The 25,638-nt window shown below is 37.9% G+C and overlaps 1 protein-coding gene across 1 annotated transcript; it reads right to left on the minus strand.

Annotated features, from left to right (window-relative positions):
• Nucleotides 1–3,189: 3,189 nt before the first annotated feature.
• Nucleotides 3,190–16,572, minus strand: odad1 (outer dynein arm docking complex subunit 1). Its single transcript, XM_079856738.1, has 14 exons — nucleotides 16,494–16,572; nucleotides 16,318–16,417; nucleotides 15,843–16,023; nucleotides 15,632–15,757; nucleotides 13,448–13,561; nucleotides 13,297–13,364; nucleotides 12,666–12,853; nucleotides 9,423–9,551; nucleotides 9,262–9,344; nucleotides 8,268–8,436; nucleotides 7,986–8,149; nucleotides 3,849–3,952; nucleotides 3,627–3,720; nucleotides 3,190–3,538 (listed from the first exon to the last, which is right to left on the minus strand). Exons 1-14 carry the CDS (start codon nucleotides 16,558–16,560, stop codon nucleotides 3,434–3,436), a joined length of 1,692 nt encoding a protein of 563 aa, XP_079712864.1. The 5' UTR covers nucleotides 16,561–16,572; the 3' UTR covers nucleotides 3,190–3,433.
• Between the last annotated feature and the right edge of the window lie 9,066 nt (nucleotides 16,573–25,638).

The raw sequence follows: 25,638 nt of genomic DNA on the forward strand, positions 1-25,638 counted from the left end.
TATCTTACAGTTTTATCATTGGTTAAATATGAAATATTTCAATACAAGCATTTTAGTCAAATATAATGTATGCAATATGTTAAAATTAACCCTGGGGGTCAACAGTTTACAGAAGAACAGTTTGGCTCAATTTCGCGGGAAAACAGCGGACTTGGCAACCCTGGTAGTAGTCAGTGTTTCTCTTTGTGTCAGCGTGTACTCTGATTGGCTGCTTGTTTTGCAGTGTGGGCGAGAGAGAGCCGTTGCTAGCATAGATGGTTGCTAGTATGAGGAAGTGATGGGGGGGGGCATGGTTGCCATGGTTACACGGTGGGCCGTGTGCACAAAACATTTTGCAGCAAATGGAGGGGGTTTAAAAGGGGTCGAATTTCAAAGCATCTAAACTTCCATCTTGAGTTGCGTCTGATGCATTATCTGTGCGAGTTTGTTTTCACAGAATGAAGAAGAGAGCGTATTTAAAGACACACTGGCATCAAACGAGACAAATACTTAAAGGGTTAAGATTTCTTTATATCCCCCATCGAATTAATACTACAAACAGAATATTTAGTAGAGAATAAGCACAAAAATATGTATAATAAAATAGTATGAGTATGTGTGGTGGTGGCTGATGACATCTTCATACTCCCTGCTTCTAAAATTAACGATTAAAATGTGAAGTAAGAATTAAAGAATTATAATATTTAAAATGTTAATTAAAGACTACAAATCACATATTTCCAGTCTTTGATGCTGATTGGTCAATAGCATTCCTTTCAAAGTACTTAGAAAGGCACTTATATGTGCTTATGGTTTAGGGTTAAAAACTCCTGGTTGTTGTGTCCAAAAGTACCCTTTGACTATATTCATAATATAACATGACCTCAAGTTCCTTGTTACTGAAATAATGCCCAATAGTAATTGAGATAAAAAGTCTCCAAAATAGATGTGCTAAAATGATCTGATGTCTGATAAAAGATTAAAACACAATACCTGGAAATTGTTGTTTTGCCAAACTTTTATTGCCGTCACTCTTAAATGGAAACATGGGAAACACCAAAACATGTGACCCCTTGATGCATTATTGAACAAAACAAAGAATTGAGTACAGGGGGAAAACATTTATTTTTATTTATTCAAATATACTGTAAACATGACAGACATGAGGGCATTGTGGGAGTTCTATGATCTAACTGACTCACTAACTTTGGCTAAATTCTGCCCTCTTCTGTTTGTTGTTAGGAACTGTTCATCAAATGACAATTCTGTCATTATTCACTCACCCCTCATGTTATTCCAAACTCTTAACATTTATTCCATAGAGCAGCATACGGGTTAATGAGTAAATAATGACAGAATAAATGATCTAGGTATAATCTAGCTATATAGATAAGCATGTTTGAATGTAGCTGAAAAAGAATTACAGCCTATATATAATTTTAAACTTTTTTATTAGAAGACCAGAGTGTGTCTTAAAGCTACACTGTGTAGGATTTTCTTCCATCTAGCGGTGAAATTGTTTATGACTACCAACTGAATATTACTTTCCAGCCCCTCCCATTCCAAGGGCATTTTAACTCCTACGGTGGCCGTATTATTTAAAATCTGCCGGCAGTCGCGTGTAATCTCCCCCTCGCATTCGTCACGGTGCCACTGAGTGTAAAAACGAGAAAGGCGAAGCTTGAATTTCCAGGTATGTCTCTCTTTGGCTAATGTATTTTTTCAAGATGGAGGCACAACATGGCTGCCGCCGTTCGAGCGACTCGCTCGTATGTATTCTAAATGGCAGGTTCTACGCTTACGAGAATACTTGATTAGTTGGTAGAAGTAATTACACATTAAAGCTCCAATATGTAACAATTTTGTAATAAAATTTCCAAAAATAACTTGCACAGTGTGATATATTTCCTCCAGTTGTGTACTTACAATATCTCAAAAGTCTCCAAAGATTTTTTATTTCAGAGAAATTACTATTTTAAATAACTGTCCGTCCCAGAAAAGAAATGTCGCCTCTCAGTGACGCAATGTCCGCACTATCCTTTTTTTCCGGTGTGGACCATGTGATATTCCCCCACACCGGAATATCACATGGTCAAATGCGGAAGTGGTGGTTATAGCGTTATCCATAGACTGTATGGTTATAGCTGTTATGGATCACGATTACTCTTTGGCGAGTATTGAAGTAAAATACTTCAACAAAACGAAAGCGTCCATATTCGGATACACGCAGACTGTGTGACAAACGGAGGAAAAAAACCCGGATAAATATCGGCCAGGCGTTTTCGAGATGGAGAGAGCTGCGCGACAATCTTGGACTTGACAAGAGACTCTGCTCTCGCGAGTGTATTGATAGACAGGTAAGCAAATCAATTTTTTTTTTATTGTACAAGTAAGTTATATTGCTCTTTGTACTTCGGTAAGGCTTTTTATCACGTGTGGTGACCGAGATTATGGCAGTACAATTAAATACAATCGGATATGTGTTGTTAAAAAAAAATAATTTAGTCATTACTTGCAAATGTTCGTTCAAATTTACTTTTAGAACGATTGGTTTGAACACATTAAACAACACGGCATTAACCATAAACGCGTAAAACTGCACAACATTAACCCAACAAATAATTTGACAAATAGCTGTAAGTTGTAACGGGATAATATAGAATAACATTTCACGTTCCTAGCAGTTCATTAATTATGATGACATAAAATAATACGATCAGACATACAGGTAATACAAAAACGAATAAATTACCTCATCCGTGATCATGATTCATTAATTCCATTTAGATACATCGCTAGATGGTGAAAACGCATTAAAAACGACATCTCCCATCGTCACCTCCTTCATAGCGTCATCAAGCGTCGCCTTTGTTATTGTTGGAAACTGCGTCCTCTTGTGGTGAAAAAATATTACATATTGGAGCTTTAATGAGCACATATCATTTTGAAAGAACAAAGTGTTTTTTGCTAAGAATCAACTTTGCTGCCGTACCATGAGTCCAGCAGGCGTAATGATATGACGCACTAATAGGTTAGACAAACTTAGTCCCGGTCACGTTGGAAGTTACCGAGCTGGGGACTATCTTCAGGCGCTGCGTCATATCCTTACGCCTGCTGGACTCATGGAGTTTTTTGATTATTACGCAGGAATGAGAGTATAGTTCCTAGCCATATCAGCCTAGAAAATCGCAACTTTACATTTTCCGTCGGTCTTAGTGCACGATGTAACTACAGAAGAGTCAAGTTTTAAAAAGTAAAAATATCAAAACTCTTTGGTCATTTTTTTGAGAGAGATGCTAATGGTCTTGTCCGATTCAATGATCTATGCTAAGCTATGCTAAAAGTGGTACCGCCAGACCCGGAGTTCGGCTGAATGGATTCGAAAACGGTAAAACTGTTTAACTCTGGGGGAGTTGTAAAATGAGCCTATTTCCAAAAAAAGTGGAGTATCCCTTTAAGGCTCCAGCGAACGCTGTCTGCTGCTAGACATGGTGCTGCTCTTAGGGGTTTTCACATCTTTGCCTCTTCCTGCACGCAGAGACTCGTCTTTACGCACGACCTGCGACAGAAAACCCACAAACACTGTAACTGTGAACCGTAGTTAATGAATACATCAGAATGGGAAAGAGCTATTCTGTGTGCCTTACACTGCTCATCATAACATGCTGATGGAGTTCTTTGTGGGTCAAAGGTCGATCCTCCTCATCTGTGAGAGACGAGTCCTCGGCCTCATAATTATGCCTGAATCGTGCACAATAAGACCAGGAGCATATATTAACAAAATAAAGTCCACATATTTTGTGTGCTTTTGTTTTATCTCCATAGACTGTGTCTATAGCTCAACATACCGTATGAGAAGCTTCTCTCACCTGGTAATGGGCGGCTGAACGATCTCTGCGTGTCTCAGCACATCTGGTTTCTGACCCAGCAGGAACTGAGCGACCTCTTTCAGGTCGTAACTCTTCTCCAGGTCCTATTTATTTACATTACAGTTACACCACTGGTCAGCAGTTCAGAATGAGTACGATTTTTTAACGAACAAGTCTCTTATACTTATCAAGGATGCATTTATTTGATCAAAAATACAGTAAAAACAGTGAAATATTATTACAATTTAAAAGCACTGTTTTCTATTTTAATACATTTTTAAAATGTAATTTATTCCTGTGATCAAAGCTGAATTTTCAGCATCATTACTCCAGTCTTCAGTGTCACATGATCCTTCAGAAATCACTCTAATATGATGATTTGATGCTCAAGAAACATTTCTGATTGTTCTTAATGTTGAAAACATTGCATAATATTATTGTAGAAACCGTGATACTACCGTTCAAAAGTTTGGTCCCAAGTAAGATTTAAAAAAGAAGAAATTAATACTTTTATTGAGCAAGGACGTATTACATTTCTATTTCAAATTAATGCTGTTCATTGATCCTTCTATTCATCAAAGAAACCTGAAAACAATGTATCATGGTTTCTACAAAAAATATTAATCATGAAAAACAATTACTATATTAATAATAAGAACCAGTATTAATAATTAAGCACCAATCATATCTGATAATAATACTCTGACGTAAATACAAGTAAGAGTACAATAGATGCCCTTTAGACAATTTTAAGAGTATTCTACACTGTTTTTACAAACTGAGGTACAAGTCGAAATTATTTTCGGTGATAATCTAATTGTATTTTACCAGAAATGCGTTTTTTTTTGTACCATAGTAAAACCAATCTAACGCATGGCTTTGTATTGCTTGTTTAATGTTGTTAAAGCAGCACAAAATTGCTTAAAATCGCCCCCTATACCCTCATTCACTATTCCCTACATCACTCCACTAATATAGTGGAGTTTAAGGAGTGAATGAACACGAGTGAGTGAATGAACACGAGTGAGTGAATTCGGACACTGAGAGCGCCGGAAGGGCTGCCGTTTTGCATCGTTTGTGCTTAGGCATTTAAAACTTAGCAAACTGGCAGCTCTAGTAATAAGATGAAAAGATTTATCTTGAACTCTGTCATGTATAAACCTTTAATTTAATAATAATTTAAAAAGGAATATCAACCTGTATGATATTACTCTGTATCCACATTGGACCAGCAGTTTGGAAAATAGAGAGATGGATGATTTAGTTGCTGCGCCATCTTCTGGTCAGACACGGGAATTTACAGTGCATCATGGGTATTCTATTCTCTAGCCATGAGCATACATCTGTTGTACACTCGTTATCACGGTGCATTGTGGAATTGAATGAGTGCACTCCAGGGGCCGGTTTCACAAAGATAGACTTTGACTATGGCTTAGATATAGTAGATAGTCAGACTTCAGATCTAAATCAGACTGTTGCACAAAGCACTTAAGACTCTGGCTATCTTAAAGGAATACTCCACCGTGTTTTCATATTAAACTATGTTTTTCCCTTAACTAAGACGAGTTGATACATACCTCTCTCGTCTCAGTGCGTGCACTTAATCGCTCAGGCGCGCGGTGACACTTTGAAAGCCCAGTTCATTCAATATGGGCCAAGCAGAGAAACAACCAAACACCTCCACGTTTTCCCTATTTAAATACAGTTACTCGCGTAGTGTAACTCGACCTAGGACGGTGTGTGGATAACTATATTGTATGGCGGAATACCATTGCAAGTGCTTGTAAGCACTTCGTCTTGGCGGAGTAATATCTTCACTCGTGAAAAATCCTCTCACCGGCCCCCGCTCCCTCTAGTGAAGATATTACTGCGCCAAGATGAAGTGCTTACAAGCACTTGCAATGGTATTCCGCCATACAATATAGTTATCCATTTTACACGCTTAGAAAAGCGCAACGTTTTGTTTTGTGTCACCGTCCTAGGTCGAGTTACACTACGCGAGTAACTGTATTTAAATAGGGAAAACGTGGAGGTGTTTGGTTGTTTCTCTGCTTGGCCCATATTGAATGAACTGGGCTTTCAAAGTGTCACCGCGCCTGAGCGATTAAGTGCACGCACTGAGACGAGAGAGGTATGCATCAACTCGTCTTAGTTAAGGGAAAAACATAGTTTAATATGAAAACACGGTGGAGTATTCCTTTAAGTAGGACTACACTGCAGTGCATTCTGGGTAAAATAGACACTTTTCAAAACAAAAAACATGGCGGATCGAGAAAGCGCATTCATCCGCTCAGTGCAGTTTACCCCAGCGGAAAATATGTGTTTGTTGGAGGAGTATAACAGTTACAAGGACATTTTACTTGGGAAATTTATCGGAGAATCATGTAGTAACAAGAAGAAATGTTTAATTTGGAAAAAGATTGCTACGACAGTTAAAGGTCCCGTTCTTCGTGATCCCATGTTTCAAACTTTAGTTAGTGTGTAATGTTGCTGTTAGAGCATAAATAATATCTGTAAAATTATAAAGCTCAAATTGCCAAGCAAGATATTTTATTTAACAGAAGTCGCCTACAGTGAACGGCTCGTTTGGACTACATCCCTCTACTTCCTTCTTTAATGATGTCACTAGAACCGTTTTTTGACTAACCTCCGCCCACAGGAATGCTCCCTCAACTCTACTGGCTACTTGCACACTTCTTATAACTTAGCCTTCTGTGTTTACTCAGCTCTTACGGTGATTTTCTGAAGTAAAACTGACGCTTCATCTTTTGTGTGATGTACAATAAACTTTATTAAACTCATCAGTACATGTTTGATCATCATTCGGACCTGGTCCGAAACAGCAGACTTGTAGGCTATTAATAAATAATGGATACATACAAGCAGATGACAAATACGTTATAATAACCGTAATTAAACTACTAAACCATACCTGTTTCATCTCTATACAGCACTCTGACTCTGTAGGCATTATTGTCCGACTCGAAATGAACACCGTTACTGAGAGTTTCTGATATTATCATCATTCCGTGAGATGAATTTGTCCTGACAGACTGGGTCTCGAGTTGGTTCACGTAGTGTTTTTGCGCAGTGCGTCTGTGTTGCATGTCACCACGTAGGCTCACTATTGGCCGACGCCGGTCATGTGTGTGATGCGTTTGACGTACAACACAGACGCGCAGCGCAAAAACACTACGAGGCCCAGAGAGAAGGAAATGAATAGTGGAATAAAGTCGTTATTTTTGTTTTTTTCGCGCACAAAAAGTATTCTCGTCGCTTGATATACTTAAGATTGAGCCACTGTAGTCACTTGGACTATATTAACGATCTCTTTAATAACTTTTCTGGGCCAGCAAGTTTCAGTCCCTTAGAAGCCTATGGAGAAGTGATCCAGCTCTCAGATTTAATCAAAAATATCTTAATTTGTGTTCCGAAGATGAACGAAGGTCTTACGGGGTTGGAACAACATGAGGGTGAGTAATTACTGACAGAATTTTCATTTTTGGGTGAACTAACCCTTTAATGTATATACTGACTTCACTCTGTCCTGCAATATACATTTAGTTTTACATTCATTTACAGAAATCAGCTGCGTGGATGAAAACTGCTGATGTTATCGGATTTTCAGGTGATATTCTCAATTCATTCAGTTAACGGACGCTCTGAGGTAAAGTGTTCAGACTGCAGACTTTAGTTTGGAATGATTGTATTTAATTGGACAGTACAATCATAACATAGTACAGACATTATCTTAATTCCATAATGTCCTTAAACATAACAATATTGATGGCCATAAACTGAGAAAATGCACGTCCAGTGTACCTTGAGTTGTCCTCGGCGCGGCGCTTCTCGTCCGGTGTGCGACCCCCTTTAAACCCAAGTTAGCCTGGGGGTAAGGTGTCTAATTTTTTTGGTCTAAATTAAGTCAGTTTTTATTTTTGTGAAACAGTCTAACTTGCATTAGACTAGTTTATGAGAAAATTTTTGACTTGTCTAACACTATAGACCGGTCTAAAATAGCTTTGTGAAACCGGCCCCAAATGTCCACTCAAATAGTGCCCTATTAAAGGCTACAGGGGGTGATTTCGGACACTGCCTATGAAATAACCTGCTGGTACATTCTGGTCTTTTCTGTACCTTAGAATTAATGAAGGCTTGAATGGTGAGCAGTTCACTGGTCCTCTGCTCCACCAGGCTGAGGTACGTCATGATGTTACTGTCTCTGATCCCAGAGGAAGAGCCCAGCATGTCAGCCACCAGTGTTCGGTCGCAGTCAATCTTATTGAACACACTGTCTGTCCCTAGAATGACATCAACATAAGCTTTTGTGTATAAAAACGCAAGTATCATTCTTCTTCTAAGATACAGGGTTTATCCACGTGGTTATGTTAACGCATGTTTGGGTGATTTTACTAGTACCTGTTTTGATCTGATGAAGGATCTTGCTGATGTCATCGGCCTGGGCTTCATACTGTTGAGCTTGTGTCTCACACTCTTGCTTTAGATCCATCAACTCTTTTAACGCCACCTGATTTTCCTGTTCCTTTTGGACACCTTTCATGTGCAAGTGCTTCATTTCTTCTCCAATCTGGAACAGAATCAACACAAAAAATGGATTAAAATGTGAATATGAATAACATTATGCATGTTCATTTAGCCCAGGTTGGTAAACTAAAGTAAAATTAAAGTTAAAAGTAAAATAAAGCTTAAAATTAATTAATTAAAATAAATATTAGACGGAAAATTCAACCTTAAAAAACTTCAATGTTACTTTGACAATTGTGCTAAATGTGTTCATTTAGCACAATTGTCAAAGCAACATTGACGTTTTTTAAGATTTAATTTTTCGTCTAATATTTATTTGAATGAAGTTGCTAAAATTACTATAACTAAAACTGAAATAAAATGAAAATAAAGCTAAACAGAAAAAAAACTAAATATAATAAAAATGACAATCACATAAGAAACTTCACTCAAAAAAGTGGAGGGGACTAAACTGTCCTTCCTCAATCATGTATTTATTTTAAATGATCAGTTCATCTTGCGAGTGTCAGGATTGTGTTCTGTTTCCACCATGTTGGTCTTCATCATCATCACTGTCTTCACCTGTGTTCTGTCGTCATCATCATCATTAGTTCAGTTCTATCACCTGTGCATTGTTAATTAGTTCATCATCACCTTCACCTGTTGTCTTCATTATCTTCTGTGTATTTAAGTTCTCCCTTTTCACTCTTCAGTTGTCGGTCAATGTTTGTGTTAGCACTCAGTTTGTGCACGCACACTGTTCCGTGTATTCTTCAGTTTAAATAAATATTGAGTGTTTTGCATCTCTGCCTGGAGCTTCATCTTCTTCTACCCTGAGATGTTACAGAGAGCAATATGTATGTTTTGGGTCTTTGATTCACACACTGACCTGATGGATTTGCTCTCTCAGTCTCTCAGCTTCTATGTTTTGTTCATTCACAAAGTTGAAAAGAGCAAAGTTCTTGTCCTCAACTGTTAAAAAAAACAAAGAGTTGTAGCATAACACATTGCAATCATTTGTTGGCACAAAACAGAAAACATAAAGCTCACCCTGAATGAAATTTGTAACCAACATCTTCAAATTATCTTCCCCAGTCAATCTCTTGATCCGCTGGAAAACCTCCTCCACAGTGTCAAATGTCTCCTCTCCGGCGTCTGCCCTCCTCTGCTCCTTCATCTCTGCCATCAGCACACATTGGTTACTTTTCAGCCAATAAAATTGCTAGGTTTATAATCAGTTAATTATTATGGAAGCTTGTTTCCGCCACTGAATAATAAATAAATAACAATAATTGCGACTTTTTTTCTCACAATTGCGAGATATGAAGTCAGAATTGTGAGAAATAAAGTTGCAATTCTGAGAAATAAAGTCGCAATTGTGAGATATAAAGTCGCAATTGTGAGAAATAAAGTCGCAATTGTGAGATATAAAGTCGCAATTCTGAGAAATAAAGTCGCAATTGCGAGATATAAAGTCGCAATTCTGAGAAATAAAGTCGCAATTGTGAGAAATAAAGTCGCAATTGTGAGATATAAAGTCGCAATTCTGAGAAATCAAGTCGCAATTGCATGTTATAAAGTCAGAATTGTGAGATATAAACTATTCTGAGGTAAAAAAAAAAAGTCTCTTTTTTTTCCTTAGAATTGGACTTTATATCTCACAATTGTGAGAAAAGATGTCAGAATTGCGAGATATAAACTCGCAATTATGTGTTATAAAGTCAGAATTGCGTGATATAAAGTCGCAATTGCAAGAAAAAAAGTCAGAATTCTGACTTTATAACACGCAATTGTGACTTTATTTCACGCAATTCTGACTTTATATCTCGCAATTCTGAGGTAAAAAGGTCGCAATTATCTTTTAAAATGTTTTAAAAACAAGCTTCCATAGTTAATCAATCAGTCTGTTATAGAGTATACAAAAGTTTGGGATCAGCAAGATTTTTTAAAAAGTAAATTATATTTTTAATCAGCAAAGATGCATTAAATTAAAATATCTCATAACAAATATCTGAGGGTTTGGCATGGAAATGGATATGGATATGACAATGTTGATATGTTTGGTCTTGGCAGAATAGATCTGCTACACTGTTGCTGCTGCAGAGCAAGTACAGGACTTGCTACTGCCAATCCATACACAACACACTACTGTGAGCAAGACAGATATACAGCTGCTGCTGTACAACACAGTATACATTAGTTAGCCGTAGCTGATGTGTACAGGTGGAGCTGGGGAAGGTGGAGGGTTTCTGAAAGCAACTGCTACAGCAAATGCTGACCAAGTATTTGAAGGCTGAGCAGCGAGCTCATTGGCTACTGATACAGCAGGAACCAATCAGCTGTGTCCTACAGATAATGATGTGATTGCGAACAGTTAAAGGGATACTTCACCTCTGGAAAGATGAATGTGTATTTAAAATGGGTAATTTATGTAGAAGAAATGTGAAATTATTTTTGAATTTGGAGCTTTCAAGACTGAGTCTAGAAAGACAACAACTCCCAGAATGCACTTGCTTCGCTGCCCTAGGAGGCCACTCCCAAGCCACGCATACCAGTAAGAGAGCACAGTAGTTAAAGGGATACTCCACTTTTTTTGGAAATAGGCTCATTTTACAACTCCCCCAGAGTTAAACAGTTGAGTTTTACCGTTTTCGAATCCATTCAGCCGATCTCCGGGTCTGGCGGTACCAGTTTTAGCGTAGCTTAGCATAGATCATTGAATCAGACAAGACCATTAGCATCTCTCTCAAAAAAATGACCAAAGAGTTTAGATATTTTTCCTATTTAAAACTCTTCTGTAGTTACATCATGTACTAAGACCGACGGAAAATGTAAAGTTGCGATTTTCTAGGCTGATATGGCTAGGAACTATACTCTCATTCCTGCGTAATAATCAAGAAACTCCATGAGTCCAGCAGGCGTAATGATATGACGCAGCGCCTGAAAATAGTCCCCAGCTCGGTAACTTCCAACGTGACCGGGACTAAGTTTGTCTAACCTATTAGACCTATTTTCAGGTGCTGCGTCATATCATTACGCCTGCTGCACTCATGGTACGGCAGCAAAGTTTCTTGATTATTACGCAGGAATGAGAGAATAGTTCCTAGCCATATCAGCCTAGAACATTTTCTGTCGGTCTTAGTGCACGATGTAACTACAGAAGAGTCAAGTTTTAAATAGGAAAAATATCAAAACTCTTTGGTCATTTTTTTGAGAAAGATGCTAATGGTCTTGTCCGATTCAATGATCTATGCTAAGCTATGCTAAAAGTGGTACCGCCAGACCCGGAGTTCGGCTGAATGGATTCGAAAACGGTAAAACTGTTTAACTCTGGGGGAGTTGTAAAATGAGCCTATTTCCAAAAAAAGTGGAGTATCCCTTTAAACAACAAGTCTAGGCTACTAGTGAGTCTCCGTGACGAGTTTGCCCTGGATTTCGAGATCGCCCAAAATGTCCGGGATTCGGCTTTTGCGTTCTACATTCGCCATTCATCATGTTTACTGTGGCGAGCAGGACGAGCAGGACGGTGGCGTGATTACTGATGAGCGTGTGAGACGCACCGGTCTCGTATCTCTCACAGAGGAGCGGGAATTTTCTTAGCAATGTTAAAACGCACATCAACCGATCACTTGTTTAGCGTTCATGTAAACACTACATTCAGATTCACCAATCGGAATGAATTCAGTTAGATTGAAACAAAAGGTGTGCATGTAAACAATGAATGGCGACTGCAAAAAGCAAAAGCTGAATACCGGACATTTTGGACGATCTCGACGGCCGAACATGTCCGGGAAAAAGAGGATGGTAACCCCTATACTCAGCTTTCTCCACAGAACAAGAGCCTGCTAGCTTCCAAAGAAAGATGGCTGACACTATGTGTACATTCTGTGAGTGAGATCCCACCCTCTATGGGCGGGTTGAAGACATGCGGGACAGCTCCTACTACTGGCTGTAGTCTTTAGCCTCTGGCCAAAAAATCCTCCGATGACGCAAAATGACGATTTTTGCGTCATCGGAGGATTTTTTCCAGACAAAAAATACATAAATCTCTCGTCTCAGGGGGATATGAGGGAGGAAAGCACGGCAATTCGAAAATACTACAGGTTTTCTACTAATACAAAGCTTAATGCTAAATCCTGAAGTATCCCTTTAAGGACCAATCAGCCGGCGCCATCTAGAGTTTCATGACAGAACTTTGTGTTTATTTTTTATCTTACTGATCCCAAACTTCTGAACGGTAGTGCCTACAATTTAACCAACAACAATTCTTGGATACAAATATTGCTCTCTGACCTTGTCTGCGTCTCATTTCCTGTCCATCATCCATGGCGGTTCTCTCGTTACTTTTGGTGGTCATGAACTCTTTGAGTCGGCGTTCATGAGCGATGACTCTCTCCAGCTCCTTCATCTCAGCTGAGTACTGCGCAAAATCCTTTATCGCCTTCTCCTTCATCATGGTAATTTTGGTCTGTGCCTCCTCTCTTAAATACACACATATAAACAGAACCGGCTACAAATGTCCAAAACACGTATTGAGGGTGGAGCAATGTGTAATCCCATGCAAAATAATAACTCTTTATTACAATTGAGGTGTGCAGTTTTTCAATGTTAAAAGTGGTTGGGAAACCTTTTTGCATTTAAGAGAGGGTAAGAATAATATTAACCAATAATATTTCATTTATGACTTATGATTATATTGGAGGCAGGGTTATTATCGCTGATTAAAATCTAAACCAAAAACTATTAAAACAATTTTTAAAAGCTGAAATAATTAGAAATGTTGCATTATAAATTGAAATAGAAGCACAAAAATGACTGGATATAAATAAACTAAAATAGATTTTCTTTTGTTGGAGTTTTTCATGATTTTGGGAACTTTGTATATAAGCGAAGCAACTTAAAAATCTCAAAGTATCTCTCTTACCTCACATCATAAGCTGTGGTTGACATGTCGATAACTTCACCAATATCCTTACGAACATCTTGCAATACCTGAAAGAAAGACAACAGCACTTGTTTGAACTGTGTTCAACCACTGCATCCCTCACACTCATTAAACACCCAGAATGCCTAACCTTCTCCAGTCTGCGATGCAGCTGCTGGAATTGGACGCGTCCCATGCGGAGTGTCTCGAGCTCTTCCCTGAGCTGGCTGTTCTTCGTCAGCTGTTCGTTAAAGCGAATCAGAGCCTGCGGAGACAACAAGGGAAACATTTTTAAGGAGAAGTTTATGCACACACTAGGGGCCAGATTTCCTAACAGCTTTCGCCAGCGCAAACCCTCTTTTGGCGTTAAAAAACTACTGTCAGGACAGCTGCGGCGCTACCATTGGGCCCGGGTGGGCCTGGAAAAAATGGATAAAATGAATGTGCAGCAATTTGTACAAATAGAGAGTCTGTAGGCCTACTATATGTGTTGTAGCCATTAAATAAGCTCATTTAGTTTCATATTTGTTCAAATATTATAATGTTATTTTTTCATCTATGTTGATTATGAAAAGTGAACCGCACGACAGAGTAAGATAGGATACGCAATATTGAGAGACATGGAGCGGGTCAGACATGATTTTGACAACTTAATTAAGTTTTGTTTTGTAGAAAGCCTTTTTTTAAGTGAATTTCGTTTTGTATAAATTGTATCTTAATTTTAAATTTTTTTTTTATCAACCAAATGCCTGGATTTATAGTAATAATAAGAAGCAATGCAGACAACATAATCATGGAGGCGCCCGCGTGGTCACTTGCAATGCTCGTGAACAGGAGCGCATCTCATCCTAACTTAACGAAACTCAGCATATGCCTCACAGACATGAAATATATCTTAAGAAAGCTTGAAATGTCTTTTTAACAATTTAAAACGAAAAGAAATTTGCTACTCTCTGGTTATGTAATCCATGATGTGCATTTCTCTCTATAGGCGCGTTCACTACGGAGATGGCGATCGTCAACTTCATCTTTACAGCTGTTGTTGCTGTTAATAAACTAAAAATAATAGGCCTATAATTTTATTAAACAATAAATTAAATTAAATTGTAATTGTATTAAAAAAAGCAACAAAAAATTCCTGTTTAATTTTTTTTTAAAAACCTGCTAATTACGCATCAGGTAGGCTACTGAGTCGCTGTCCTCAGTGCCGCAGAAAAGCGCTGAAACGGAGATGAAGGGGAACCCTTTTTTTTTTTTTTTGCTTATTTTAACTGGCCCATCCAGTTTTCTGGAGGCCCACCTACAATCAAAATCCTGGCTCCGCTAGTGTGTCAGGATATACTAAAGACACACAGTGAAAAATTATCGCTCAAAAGGCATGGACAGGGTTATATTTGCATATGCATTTGTAGGAGTTACCCTTTCAGATGCAGTATTTATGGGAGGAGAGTATTTAAATGAATCATGCAAGGTGATTTAATAAGGTTTGTGCATATATTTACTAATATTTGAGCCATTATTTACCACCCAAAAAAAGCATGTCTTAAACCAGACGGTAATTTGCGCTGCCTCATTTTCATCCGTGTTAAATTCAATATGGTGTAAGGTCTATGACTATGTTTATATATGTACCAATAATGTGATTATTTCCAATCATTAGAGTAAGGACTTAAGATTTTTACATGACACAAGCAAACCTCTTCCCTTTTCATTTGCAATTTTCATTATTCTGATTATTTGCTAAGAATTGTGGCTATTTTTACCGCCATTATTCACATACACCAATGCACAACAGCACAAATGATGAACTCGCATATAATAGTCGTATTTCTGGCCACTGTTTCAATCTACTTACTTCAAATGGAAAACATATTACTATGGATGTATTACTAAGGATTTTTTTCCTAAAATGTCTTCATTTCTATGGTTTTGACCATCAATATTCTGCATTATATTCATGTTGTCAACATGAAAGATGCACCCCAAAAATTTGATCGGATTATTTCAGGTCTTTACCACCCCTTCCAATCCAATCGAAATTTTAAATGGATTGATTGAGGTTATTAAATTAAGGCTTTTCAGTCCGATCGAGTCATCAATCCTGTTACTAAGGCATTTGGTTTCATATAAACGTAGTTACTCACACCAGTTCAGCATTATCTAAGGAACAAATTAACAGTTTTGTATGGCCAAATGTTTTGCCACAGTCCAATCTGCACTTTATTTTGGCCCAAAAAAACAGCCACTTAAATCTACACTGATTTAAATGTGAAGTGTCCACAATTGTGTGGTCAAGTAAAACTGCATGCTGTGAAATGTTTGATTCTCTGTTTACCCGGTCCAGTTTGTTCTCCAGTGTGCGTGTGGCCTTCTGAGTCTGGCGGGCCTGAGACGTGTGACTCTGGGAAGCCGTGACCTCTCCTCTTCTCACTTCCACCAACCTTTTCTCCATATTCATGATCTGTCAACAGAATGCATGCAAATAAACATCCGTAGCACCAACAGTGTGTTATGTGACTAAGTTTAATAACTAGGCACATATGCACCTCCTGTTCCATCTGAGTTTGGGTCTGTCTCTCATTCTCTAGTTGATCCTCCAGCGTGTTTCGTTGCTCCAGCAGAGTTTGGATACTCTCAGTGTCCTGATTGTCGTTCTTTCTATGCGATTGGCACTCGAGCACACGAAGCAACTCCTCCTGTTCCTCACGCAGCTTAGAAATCTCCTGGCTGCGGACAAACACGCACACACAACAAACTAAATATGCTCAAACACACACATTCCATACAAGACACAATGCAATACATGTACATAATGCAACATTGCTGGGTAAAACATCCTGAGCACATTAGATAGGCTTCTAATGACAAATCCTAACCCTACTCCTAAAAGGAGTAGCACAATTTTTTGCACAATTTTTAGAATAAATATAATATTTACTTTCTGTATGATACGTTTTGTCATTGCCAGTTAACCCAATATACTTAATAAACCAAAACCTGAAAGTGTTTTATGGCACTGACCGCTGTTTGCGAATTTTTTCCTGTGACTGGATGCTGTAGGCCTGCCGATCCCCCTCCGTTATACGAAACTGTCTCTGCAGTTTTTCAATCTCTGTCTCAGCTGGACACAAACAACTGGTTGCATATTTATCTTAATAATTATCTTAATTATCAATAACAATGTTTCATTTGCATACCAATTCCATCAAATTCCAAGTCACTGCTGTCAGAGAGGGCACTGGTTGCTGATCTTCCACGAGGCATGATGATGACGATGATGACACAAAACACTGGGCTAACAATAGTGCATAACAAAACAAAGCTTTGAATTATAAATAATAAAGACAAAACTTAAGTAACAAGAAAACTCCAAGGTCACCAATTTCTTATATAATTTGTAAAAAAGTATTATTTTTTTGCCAGCAACTTAACAACTAAACTCTCCAAAACCCTTTAAAATACTGGGTGTATATAACATTGTTTACATAGAAAATTATATGATGTGTATCATTATTTATTATACAGAGAATATAAAATAATATGGTGTATATATTACGTTAAAAGTACGTAAAACATAAAAAAAAAAACATTAAAGATTTGATTCATTGACATTGTAAAATGATTTAATTTGCCCAAAAACGTGATAGCAACGGGTCATAATCCGGACATGCGCACAACCTCTTTGGCGGGAGTAGCGATCGATTTGTCAAATCATGAGGTCTTTCAAGAAATTAAATATGGAAATATATATGTTTAAAAAAAACTAATGAAGAGTTTATGGATGGATACCTGAACTAAGATGAAGAAGAGGACAACGAAAAAGACGAATACGATCTGATTTTCCCTCAATACTTATGTGAGTGATGCATCGTTTCTAACACAACACAGCATTATAAATATAGTGCATAAAAGTATACACTATACTGCTGTTTAATACTTTTTGGAAGACCTTGGAGTAGCAGGTAAATACCATATCATATATGAATAGAATAATCATTCAGTTCCAGAATGTTATCTCCTGTTCATGTTATCTCAATAATTTACGTTCCGTAACTTACCGCAGTATTTGTTTACTATAAATGTTTCTACACAGACAACCATAACCCCCCCCCCCCCATTAACACCGTTTTAACATTTATATTTAGGCTATGTATTAATTAAAATTATATTAATCTGACATGATGATGCTATGTAACGTTAATCAAGAAGAGAACATAGCCTACGACTAGTCAAGCTTTGATCAAAAATATATTATACATTTAAATAATGCTAATTACCCAGCTAACAATTTTAGGTTATAAGAACGTTAATACCGTTCCCATTAGTATAAAAACGTTATTTCAGAATGTTCTAGGAACGTTGAAAAAAAGTCCAGTTTTTTAGACGTTGTATTAACGTTGCTTCTTGGTTATAAAAACGTTATTAGAACGTTCAATTCTCCCTTTATACAAACATTGTATTAACGTTCTTACTTGGTTATTGGAACGTTATTAGAACGTTCGATTCTCCCGTTATATAAACGTTCTCTTAATGTTTTTCTAAGATTTTGAAAAACGTTCTTAAAACATTCCATTCACTTGTTTAAACATTTAAACATTCTCAATGTTTTGCATATAATGTATATAGGTTTGACATACAGCTTTATTTTATTAGTGATCACTGCATCTGATAACAGTAAAATATGTTGAGGCAAATAAAGGCTTATTTTACCTTGTGCTGTTATCACTCTTCAGGTGGATTTATTTGATACGTCTTCCTCCTTTTTGGACAAAGTTGTTAGCAACTGTCTCTAAGGAAAAACGATCTACAGGTGGCGCTGTTTCTCACAAACACGAGACCAATGAAAGGAAGAGACTTTTGTTTTGGATGTATTTATTTTTTGTTTTTAATTCAAAAGAAGCATTTGGATGGATCAATAGTCATACAAGAAATAACAAATAATCTGAACTATTTGACTATAATTATTTTCCATTTATTTTATTAAAAGAAAATTGAATGTCCAGTATTTATATATATATATATATATATATATATATATATATATATATATATATATATATATATATATATATAAAGTAAAACATAATGCTATTATTATAGCAGATGACCGCATACTGCTTACCAGATAAATTAAAATATTGATTGACGTAGACATTTTTTAAGTGAGAACTAAGAAAGGATCATTATACAAAAATATTTGACCAGCTATACCATAGAGCCCAGTAATTTAATAATATTAATAATTTAGCAATTGTTTTTAGCTTTCTTCAGGTGGTGTTGGTGGGACCCCTTCTAAAAATGTACGAAAGTGATCATCTGTGTTGAGTTCTGGGTGTTTGACCAACAGGTGGCATTTAGGGAAGAAATAGGCAGCTACCAGCCCAGTGTTACTAAATAAACTTACTCCTACTTGAACAATAGACTTCTCTTTATCATTTAGACTTGTGTAGATGGGGATGAACATCACCCACATTACACAGTAAATCAAGGTGGAGACGGTGGTATCTCTGGCCAGGTTATACTGTCCTCAGTGCCAGAAGAACATTGAAACCGAGCATCAATCCGAAGTTTAACATGGGCTCCACTGGACAACGCAGAAGAGTTTCACATAGTTCACCTCCAAACTGGCAATGTATTGGGTCAGGGAGGGACCTTCTCGGGCGTACCAACCGCACAGTCCCGCTTGGAGCCCGTAGCATCCCAGAATCACAAACCAGCTTTCTCGTCCTCGTCCACCTTCAAACACCCAAAGCCCATTATATGAGCACCAAAACCAACCTTTACCTCCTTAAATTCAAATGACTTACAAGTCAGGCCTTGTTTGATAAGAGTACCAGATCACAAACATTTTTTTCTTTCTTTCTTTTTTTAAAGAAAATATGAGTGGTGCTTGCAGTGGCAAAACTCGGCACTCGGTTGCTAGGGTGTTTCTAGTGGGTTGCCAAGGTGTTCTGGGTGGTTGCTAGGGCATTCTGGGTGGTTGGTATGGTGTTACTAGGTGGTTGCTTGGGTATCCTGGGTGGTTGCTATGGTGTTCTGGGTGGCTGGTAAGGTGTTTTGGGTGGTTGCTATGGTGTTGCTATGCAGTTGCTATATATAGGTATAGGTTACCCACCCAACACGTTTATCTCACAGTGATCTCTCCATATGACCACAATGTGAGTTCACAGTGAGCTAAAAGTGTAACCGCACTGTGCACTCACTGTGTGCTCATATTATGGACACTAGGGCTGGGCGATTTAAATCGCGATATTGTTATGCGCATCTCGTCAGTAAAGCCGGTTCCTTGATTAGTAGTAAATCACCATCACCTGCTTTCAGATGAAGCGGCATTTAGGGCTGAGGAGATAATTAAGTGATTCATTTAGTGATGATTGAGCATTATTGAAGACACCTGATGTTAACAAGCAGAATCACTGAAGAAGAAAATCACAAATTGTAAGTTACCATTAAGGTGATGGGTGTTTGCTTTAGTTGGGCTCTAGACCATTATATGTTTACTTTAATATTTACTGTTGTTTGTCTGCTGTTATTGATTTATAACAGTTACATGAACAAAGTAAAATGTTATGTTATAGTGTTGGTTATGTTTTGACATAATCATGCTGTGATCTGAAAAAGGAAACTTATTGAGATAGTTTGGTTTAACTTAGCAGCAGTTTAGTGATTCTTCAGCCTATGATTATCAATACTTTACTTATAATTCAAAATATTTAATAAACATTTTTCTGATCAATAGACATTCAGATAAATTCATTTAAAACATAGACATCAATAATCAGCCTGTGAATCTCAACAATGGTGACAATAATAAAGCATGTTGCAGTGGCTGCCACCAATCACAACTCATTAATGGCTCCCATCATGCATTGCGGTATGAATAAATTATGATCTGAATTGTCAATTTTCTTTTCCTAATTGAATATTCTGCTCCTCACCATTGTTGAGATGCATAGTCTGAATCTTGACATCTGTGTGTGCCTAAAAGAATGATTTTTTTTTTTTTTTTTACAACTTTTAAGAAATCCTTTATATTATATAAAAAAATTCTGGGCATTTATGCAGATTCACTAACCAACAACATAAATCGAAGTCAGAAAGAAGGATTTTAATGAGTTCAGTGATCAAGTTCAAATGATGATTGTCATAACATAATCAACATCATCAAATCACTTTATTCTTTGTTCAACTGGTGATTATAATTCAGAAACAACAGCCAAACAAAATCTAAAGTTAATAATATATGGGCCTAGAGCCCAACTAAAGCAGCCATTGATCGTCATAACGGTAACTTACAATTTGAGATTTTCTCCTTCAGTGATTCTGCTTGTTAACATCAGGTGACTTCAATAATGTTCAATCATCACAAAATTAATCACTTAATTATATCTCATTAACTTCAACACTCTTAAGTGTGGACTCATATACACTCCCAGGAGTGTTAATTTAACACTGGAGTTTTTGCTGTGTACAAAGAGCCGTAGTTAACTGACAAGCTGAGCCATATCGCATTAATTATCGCTGGCGATACGTCCGCGATATTAGTGCGATATGGCTCAGCTTGTCAGTTAACTACGGCTCTTTGTAGTCAATGCCGCTCCATCTGAAAGCAGGTGATGGCGATTTACTACTAATCAAGGAACCGGCTTTACTGACGAGATGCGCATAACAATATCACGATTTAAAGCGCCCAGCCCTAAGACCAAAGAGCCCAACTACAGCAAACACTGACCTCTACAATGGTGACCAAACTCTTCAAACAAACTTCAACATGTAAACCTCTTAAACATAATTTCTAAACATCGAAACTTCCCGCTATAACTGTCTAAGAATGTTAGGGGGGATAATATTCTATCAATGTCATCACTAAACATGTTTGAAATGTTTATAGAGAGTGTTATCCTACCTTTTAGGAGAACATTCTGGTTACAAAAATAAAATTAGCTACAGAAAATATTACAAGAACATAACATAATGCTCTCAAAACATTCATAGAACAATAACATTTCTAGCTGGGATGAGCTCATATTGTGGTCATAGTTTGAGCACACAGTGAGAGCGCTGTGAGGTTACACTTTTAGAACACTGTGAACTCAGATTGCTGGCGTTGTGACCACATGGTGACATCACTGTGAGATCATAGTGTTGACTGGGTATACGTATAGTTTATTTTTTCACATCAAAGCTGAAAAATAATTGTCTAATCTGCATGGTTTGAGAGGCACACACGGTAATTTACCTTTATATATTTCGTAATGTTTATAATGTTGTTTTATATTACTTTACGTGCACAATGTGATGTGCTATCCATGATGTTGATTGGATTTGTCGTATTTCTGTTGCAACATTCACTTGCATATCATCGGACATTGGCACGAGAGACTTGTAACTGAGAAATGGATAATTTGAATATATGTTTTTTATTTCTTGTAGTTTTCACGGTGTCTACTGAAAAGAGAGAGAGAGAGAGAGATACAAAAATAAACAACAAAAGACATCTGTATGAAGCATGGCCTTTATTTCGTCAGACCAGTGCAGCTATAACCAGGTCGCGCTTTATTTCCAGAAGGAAATCCAGGCGCTCGCGGCCCTCCCGACACAAACTGTTCCCACCCAGGTGGATGATCAGGAATCAAGAGACTGTTGCTAGTCAAGAATAACTTGAATTCTTGAAGTCATGGGTGTCTATACCAACAATTTTCAGAATATCTCCATCCGTGTTCAGCAGAACAAACAGTTCGTACAGCTCAACAGAACAAACAGAACAAAGAGACTCATACACTTTGAAACAACTTGAGGGTGAGTAATGACTTTTAATGAGTTTGTTAATGAGTAATGAGTTTTATTTTTGGGTGAACCATCCCTAAAAAATTAAAAAACTTATTTAATTTCATTTTTATTAAGTTTAATTAGTATTACTAATAAAAAATACATAAAAACTATATATATATATATATATATATATATATATATATAAGTTGTGTATATCTATATATTTTAAAAAAATGAATAAAAATGACAACAACACTACAAAATTACTAAAACGTTAATTCAATTTAAAATGAAAAATATAGATATAAGTAAAACTATAACAGGATCTTAATGATACTAAAATAACACTAGCATCACGCAAACTGTCCATATTGACATCTATCTAATTTGATGAGCTTCTACCAAATGGCAGATGAATTTTCAGCAGAATCCTGTAGTTTAAGACATGATTTTGGACATCAACAACAAAAGATAGGAAATCTTTTCTCCTCACTTTAATTAAAGGTGCATGTTTTGCCATACTATTCTCGCTTGATCGACTGGTTATTACTGTAATGTTCAGTTAAAATGATGCAATTATCACACTTAATCTCCAGATTCACCAGCAAGAAGCACGAAACCAAAGAGATCACGAGTACAAGAGAAGAAATGTACAATCAAGGACCAACAATCGGGACAATAAATGAGCAGGATCAATCGCATCCCAGGATGGGTCAGCCTTTGCCAGGCATGTCTATATATCCACAAGGTCCAGTTCACAGCGGGGTCATGGTTCAGCCCACTGTGTTCATGACCTCCACACCAGCACCTGTTAATTTGCCGGATTACTTGTGCTACTCCATCTTTACTATGCTGTGTTGTTGTTTCCCACTGGGAATCGCTGCCCTCATCTTCTCTATCTCTGTAAGTTTTCGCTCTCACTTCATATATAGCTTGAGATATGACTACAAAAATGTACCGTAGAATTTACAGGAATTTACTGGCAAAAAGTTGTTTTTTTACTTTTTTTAACAGTAAACTGTAATATAATGACTTAAATGCATTAGGATGAACACTATCTGAATATATTTACAAATGAATAAAAACCATGTCAAGGGTGTTGCAAGTAAAAGGATTAGTTCACCCAAAAATTCTGTTATCATTTACTCACTTGTTCCAAACGGGGTAAAACCAGCACGGGGCAAACGACAAAAAATACTTAATGAAAAAAATACTTAAATACTCAACTAAAATAATATGTTTTTAATAATGTCTAAATTAATACTTTTTCAAAATAATCACTTTAGCAAAGTTTGCACAATTTTCGGTTTATTTTGTTTAATAAAATAATACATTTTTGTTCACTAAATATACTGTCATTAAAATATGGTAATATAAAAATATACTTTAAAAATACATAAACAAATGATTTTAAAAAGTAAAGATTCTGAAAGCATTGAATGAGATCCCATAATAATTAAATATAGATTTACAGTTGTAACATGAAAATATGATGGTTTCATTATGAATATGGAGATCATCTCTAAGGTGGACACCCTACTTAATATTGCTATGATATTTCCCATCTGTATGTCTGTTATTCGCATATCTCTTGAACCGTTAGTCCGATGGATTTCAAACTTGACAGGTGTCTTGCTACAGGCACAAGTAAGTGCAGTGCCAAGTTTGACGTTGTTTGGATTAGAAATGCAAAAGATATCATGAAATATATCGGTATAAGAAGCACACATTGGCTTTTGCCGCTCTAGCCGCTGGCCACACCCCCTCTCACACTGACACTGAGTGAGCACAGATGGCCACTCCCCCTCTCACACTGACACTGCACAGCTGGCCACTCCCCCTCTCACACTGACACTGCACAGTTGGCCACTCCTCCTCTCACACTGCACACTGAGTGAGCACAGCTGGCCACTCCCCCTCTCACACTGACACTGCACAGTTGGCCACTCCTCCTCTCACACTGCACACTGAGTGAGCACAGCTGGCCACTCTCCCTCTCACACTGACACTGCACAGCTGGCCACTCCCCCTCTCACACTGACACTGCACAGCTGGCCACTCCCCCTCTCACACTGACACTGCACAGTTGGCCACTCCTCCTCTCACACTGCACACTGAGTGAGCACAGCTGGCCACTCTCCCTCTCACACTGACACTGCACAGCTGGCCACTCCCCCTCTCACACTAGGCTTGTTTGAGATGAGCAAAATCTGCGCAGAATCGATCACCGGTGATCAGCGCGAGATGCATGCCGGTTAGAAATGTGTCCGAGTGCGGTCCGCCTTGCTCTGATGTCATGCTGACGTATGTCAAAAATCTCTCGCGAGCGCAAGGCGCACCTGTCGGATTCTGAAGTCGAGCGCAGTTGCTCTCCACTGACTGCGCTGATCAAAAGCATGATGGGAAACGACTTGCTGACGACACAGCTTGATGTTCATTGGTTTAAACAACCGTGATGTATTGCTCTTATTTAAAATGTTTGATTTTAAAACTCTGATATCATGTTTTATGTGGTAATATTCCCAAACTATCTCAGTGCGATCTCTATGGGTTATGCAATGTCATTTTTATTTAAAAAAAAGAAAGAAAAAAAACACATGTCTGTATTAAAGAAAAAAGACTGATAAACATGTATTTGGAATGGAATTAAATAAGTAGGCTACTTTGGGTGTCTTGTTCATTATATTTATTTTCATATAAAAGCAACAGAACTTAAATTCCATCCAATTTATTAGCAACACTGGCCACTCCCCCTCTCACACTGACACTGCACAGCTGGCCACTCCCCCTCTCACACTGACACTGCACAGCTGGCCACTCCCCCTCTCACACTGACACTGCACAGCTGGCCACTCCCCCTCTCACACTGACACTGCACAGCTGGCCACTCCCCCTCTCACACTGACACTGCACAGCTGGCCACTCCCCCTCTCACACTGACACTGCACAGCTGGCCACTCCCCCTCTCACACTAGGTGTGTTCGACATCGGCTGTGGCTGGATGTAACCGATCGGCGAGAGTAGCCGCGTGCAGGCGGGGAGGAGCTGCAAACGGAGACGTGAAGTCGGACACTTTCTGGTTCCCGTGGTGACCGCTCACGTGGTGTTTGCATACTTTACCACAGCTGAAGTGAAATGAATGCAATATTTGCCAAATAATAGATGTTTCAGAGACATTTTCATTCAATATGTACTGCTTCATACAGCGTCTGTTTGAACAAGAATAAAGTTCAACATAAGCTACTATCAATGAAGTGGAGTCTACGTTTTTAATCAGTTTTATTTGATAAACATGACACAATATAACATGACAACGACATGAAAAGAGTGTTTACTGTTATAATAAACTGATTTGAGAGCTTTAGAGGAACTAAAGGTGTTCGAATAAACACGAAACACACGTGATCGTTGTCATGCGGTGAATCCGGCCAATCGTGGAACAGCTGTGTCGTCATCAGCCCTCGTGCAGCCGCTCTTGAGAAGCTGCGCTGGCTGAGTTCTCCGGCTACTCTCGAATCGCTCTCGCGGTACTTTGATGGCATACGTCACAGTCACGTGGTGTCGGCGCTG

The sequence above is a fragment of the Squalius cephalus genome, assembly GCF_949319135.1.
Source record: "Squalius cephalus genome assembly, chromosome: 22".
NCBI lineage: Eukaryota > Metazoa > Chordata > Actinopteri > Cypriniformes > Leuciscidae > Squalius > Squalius cephalus.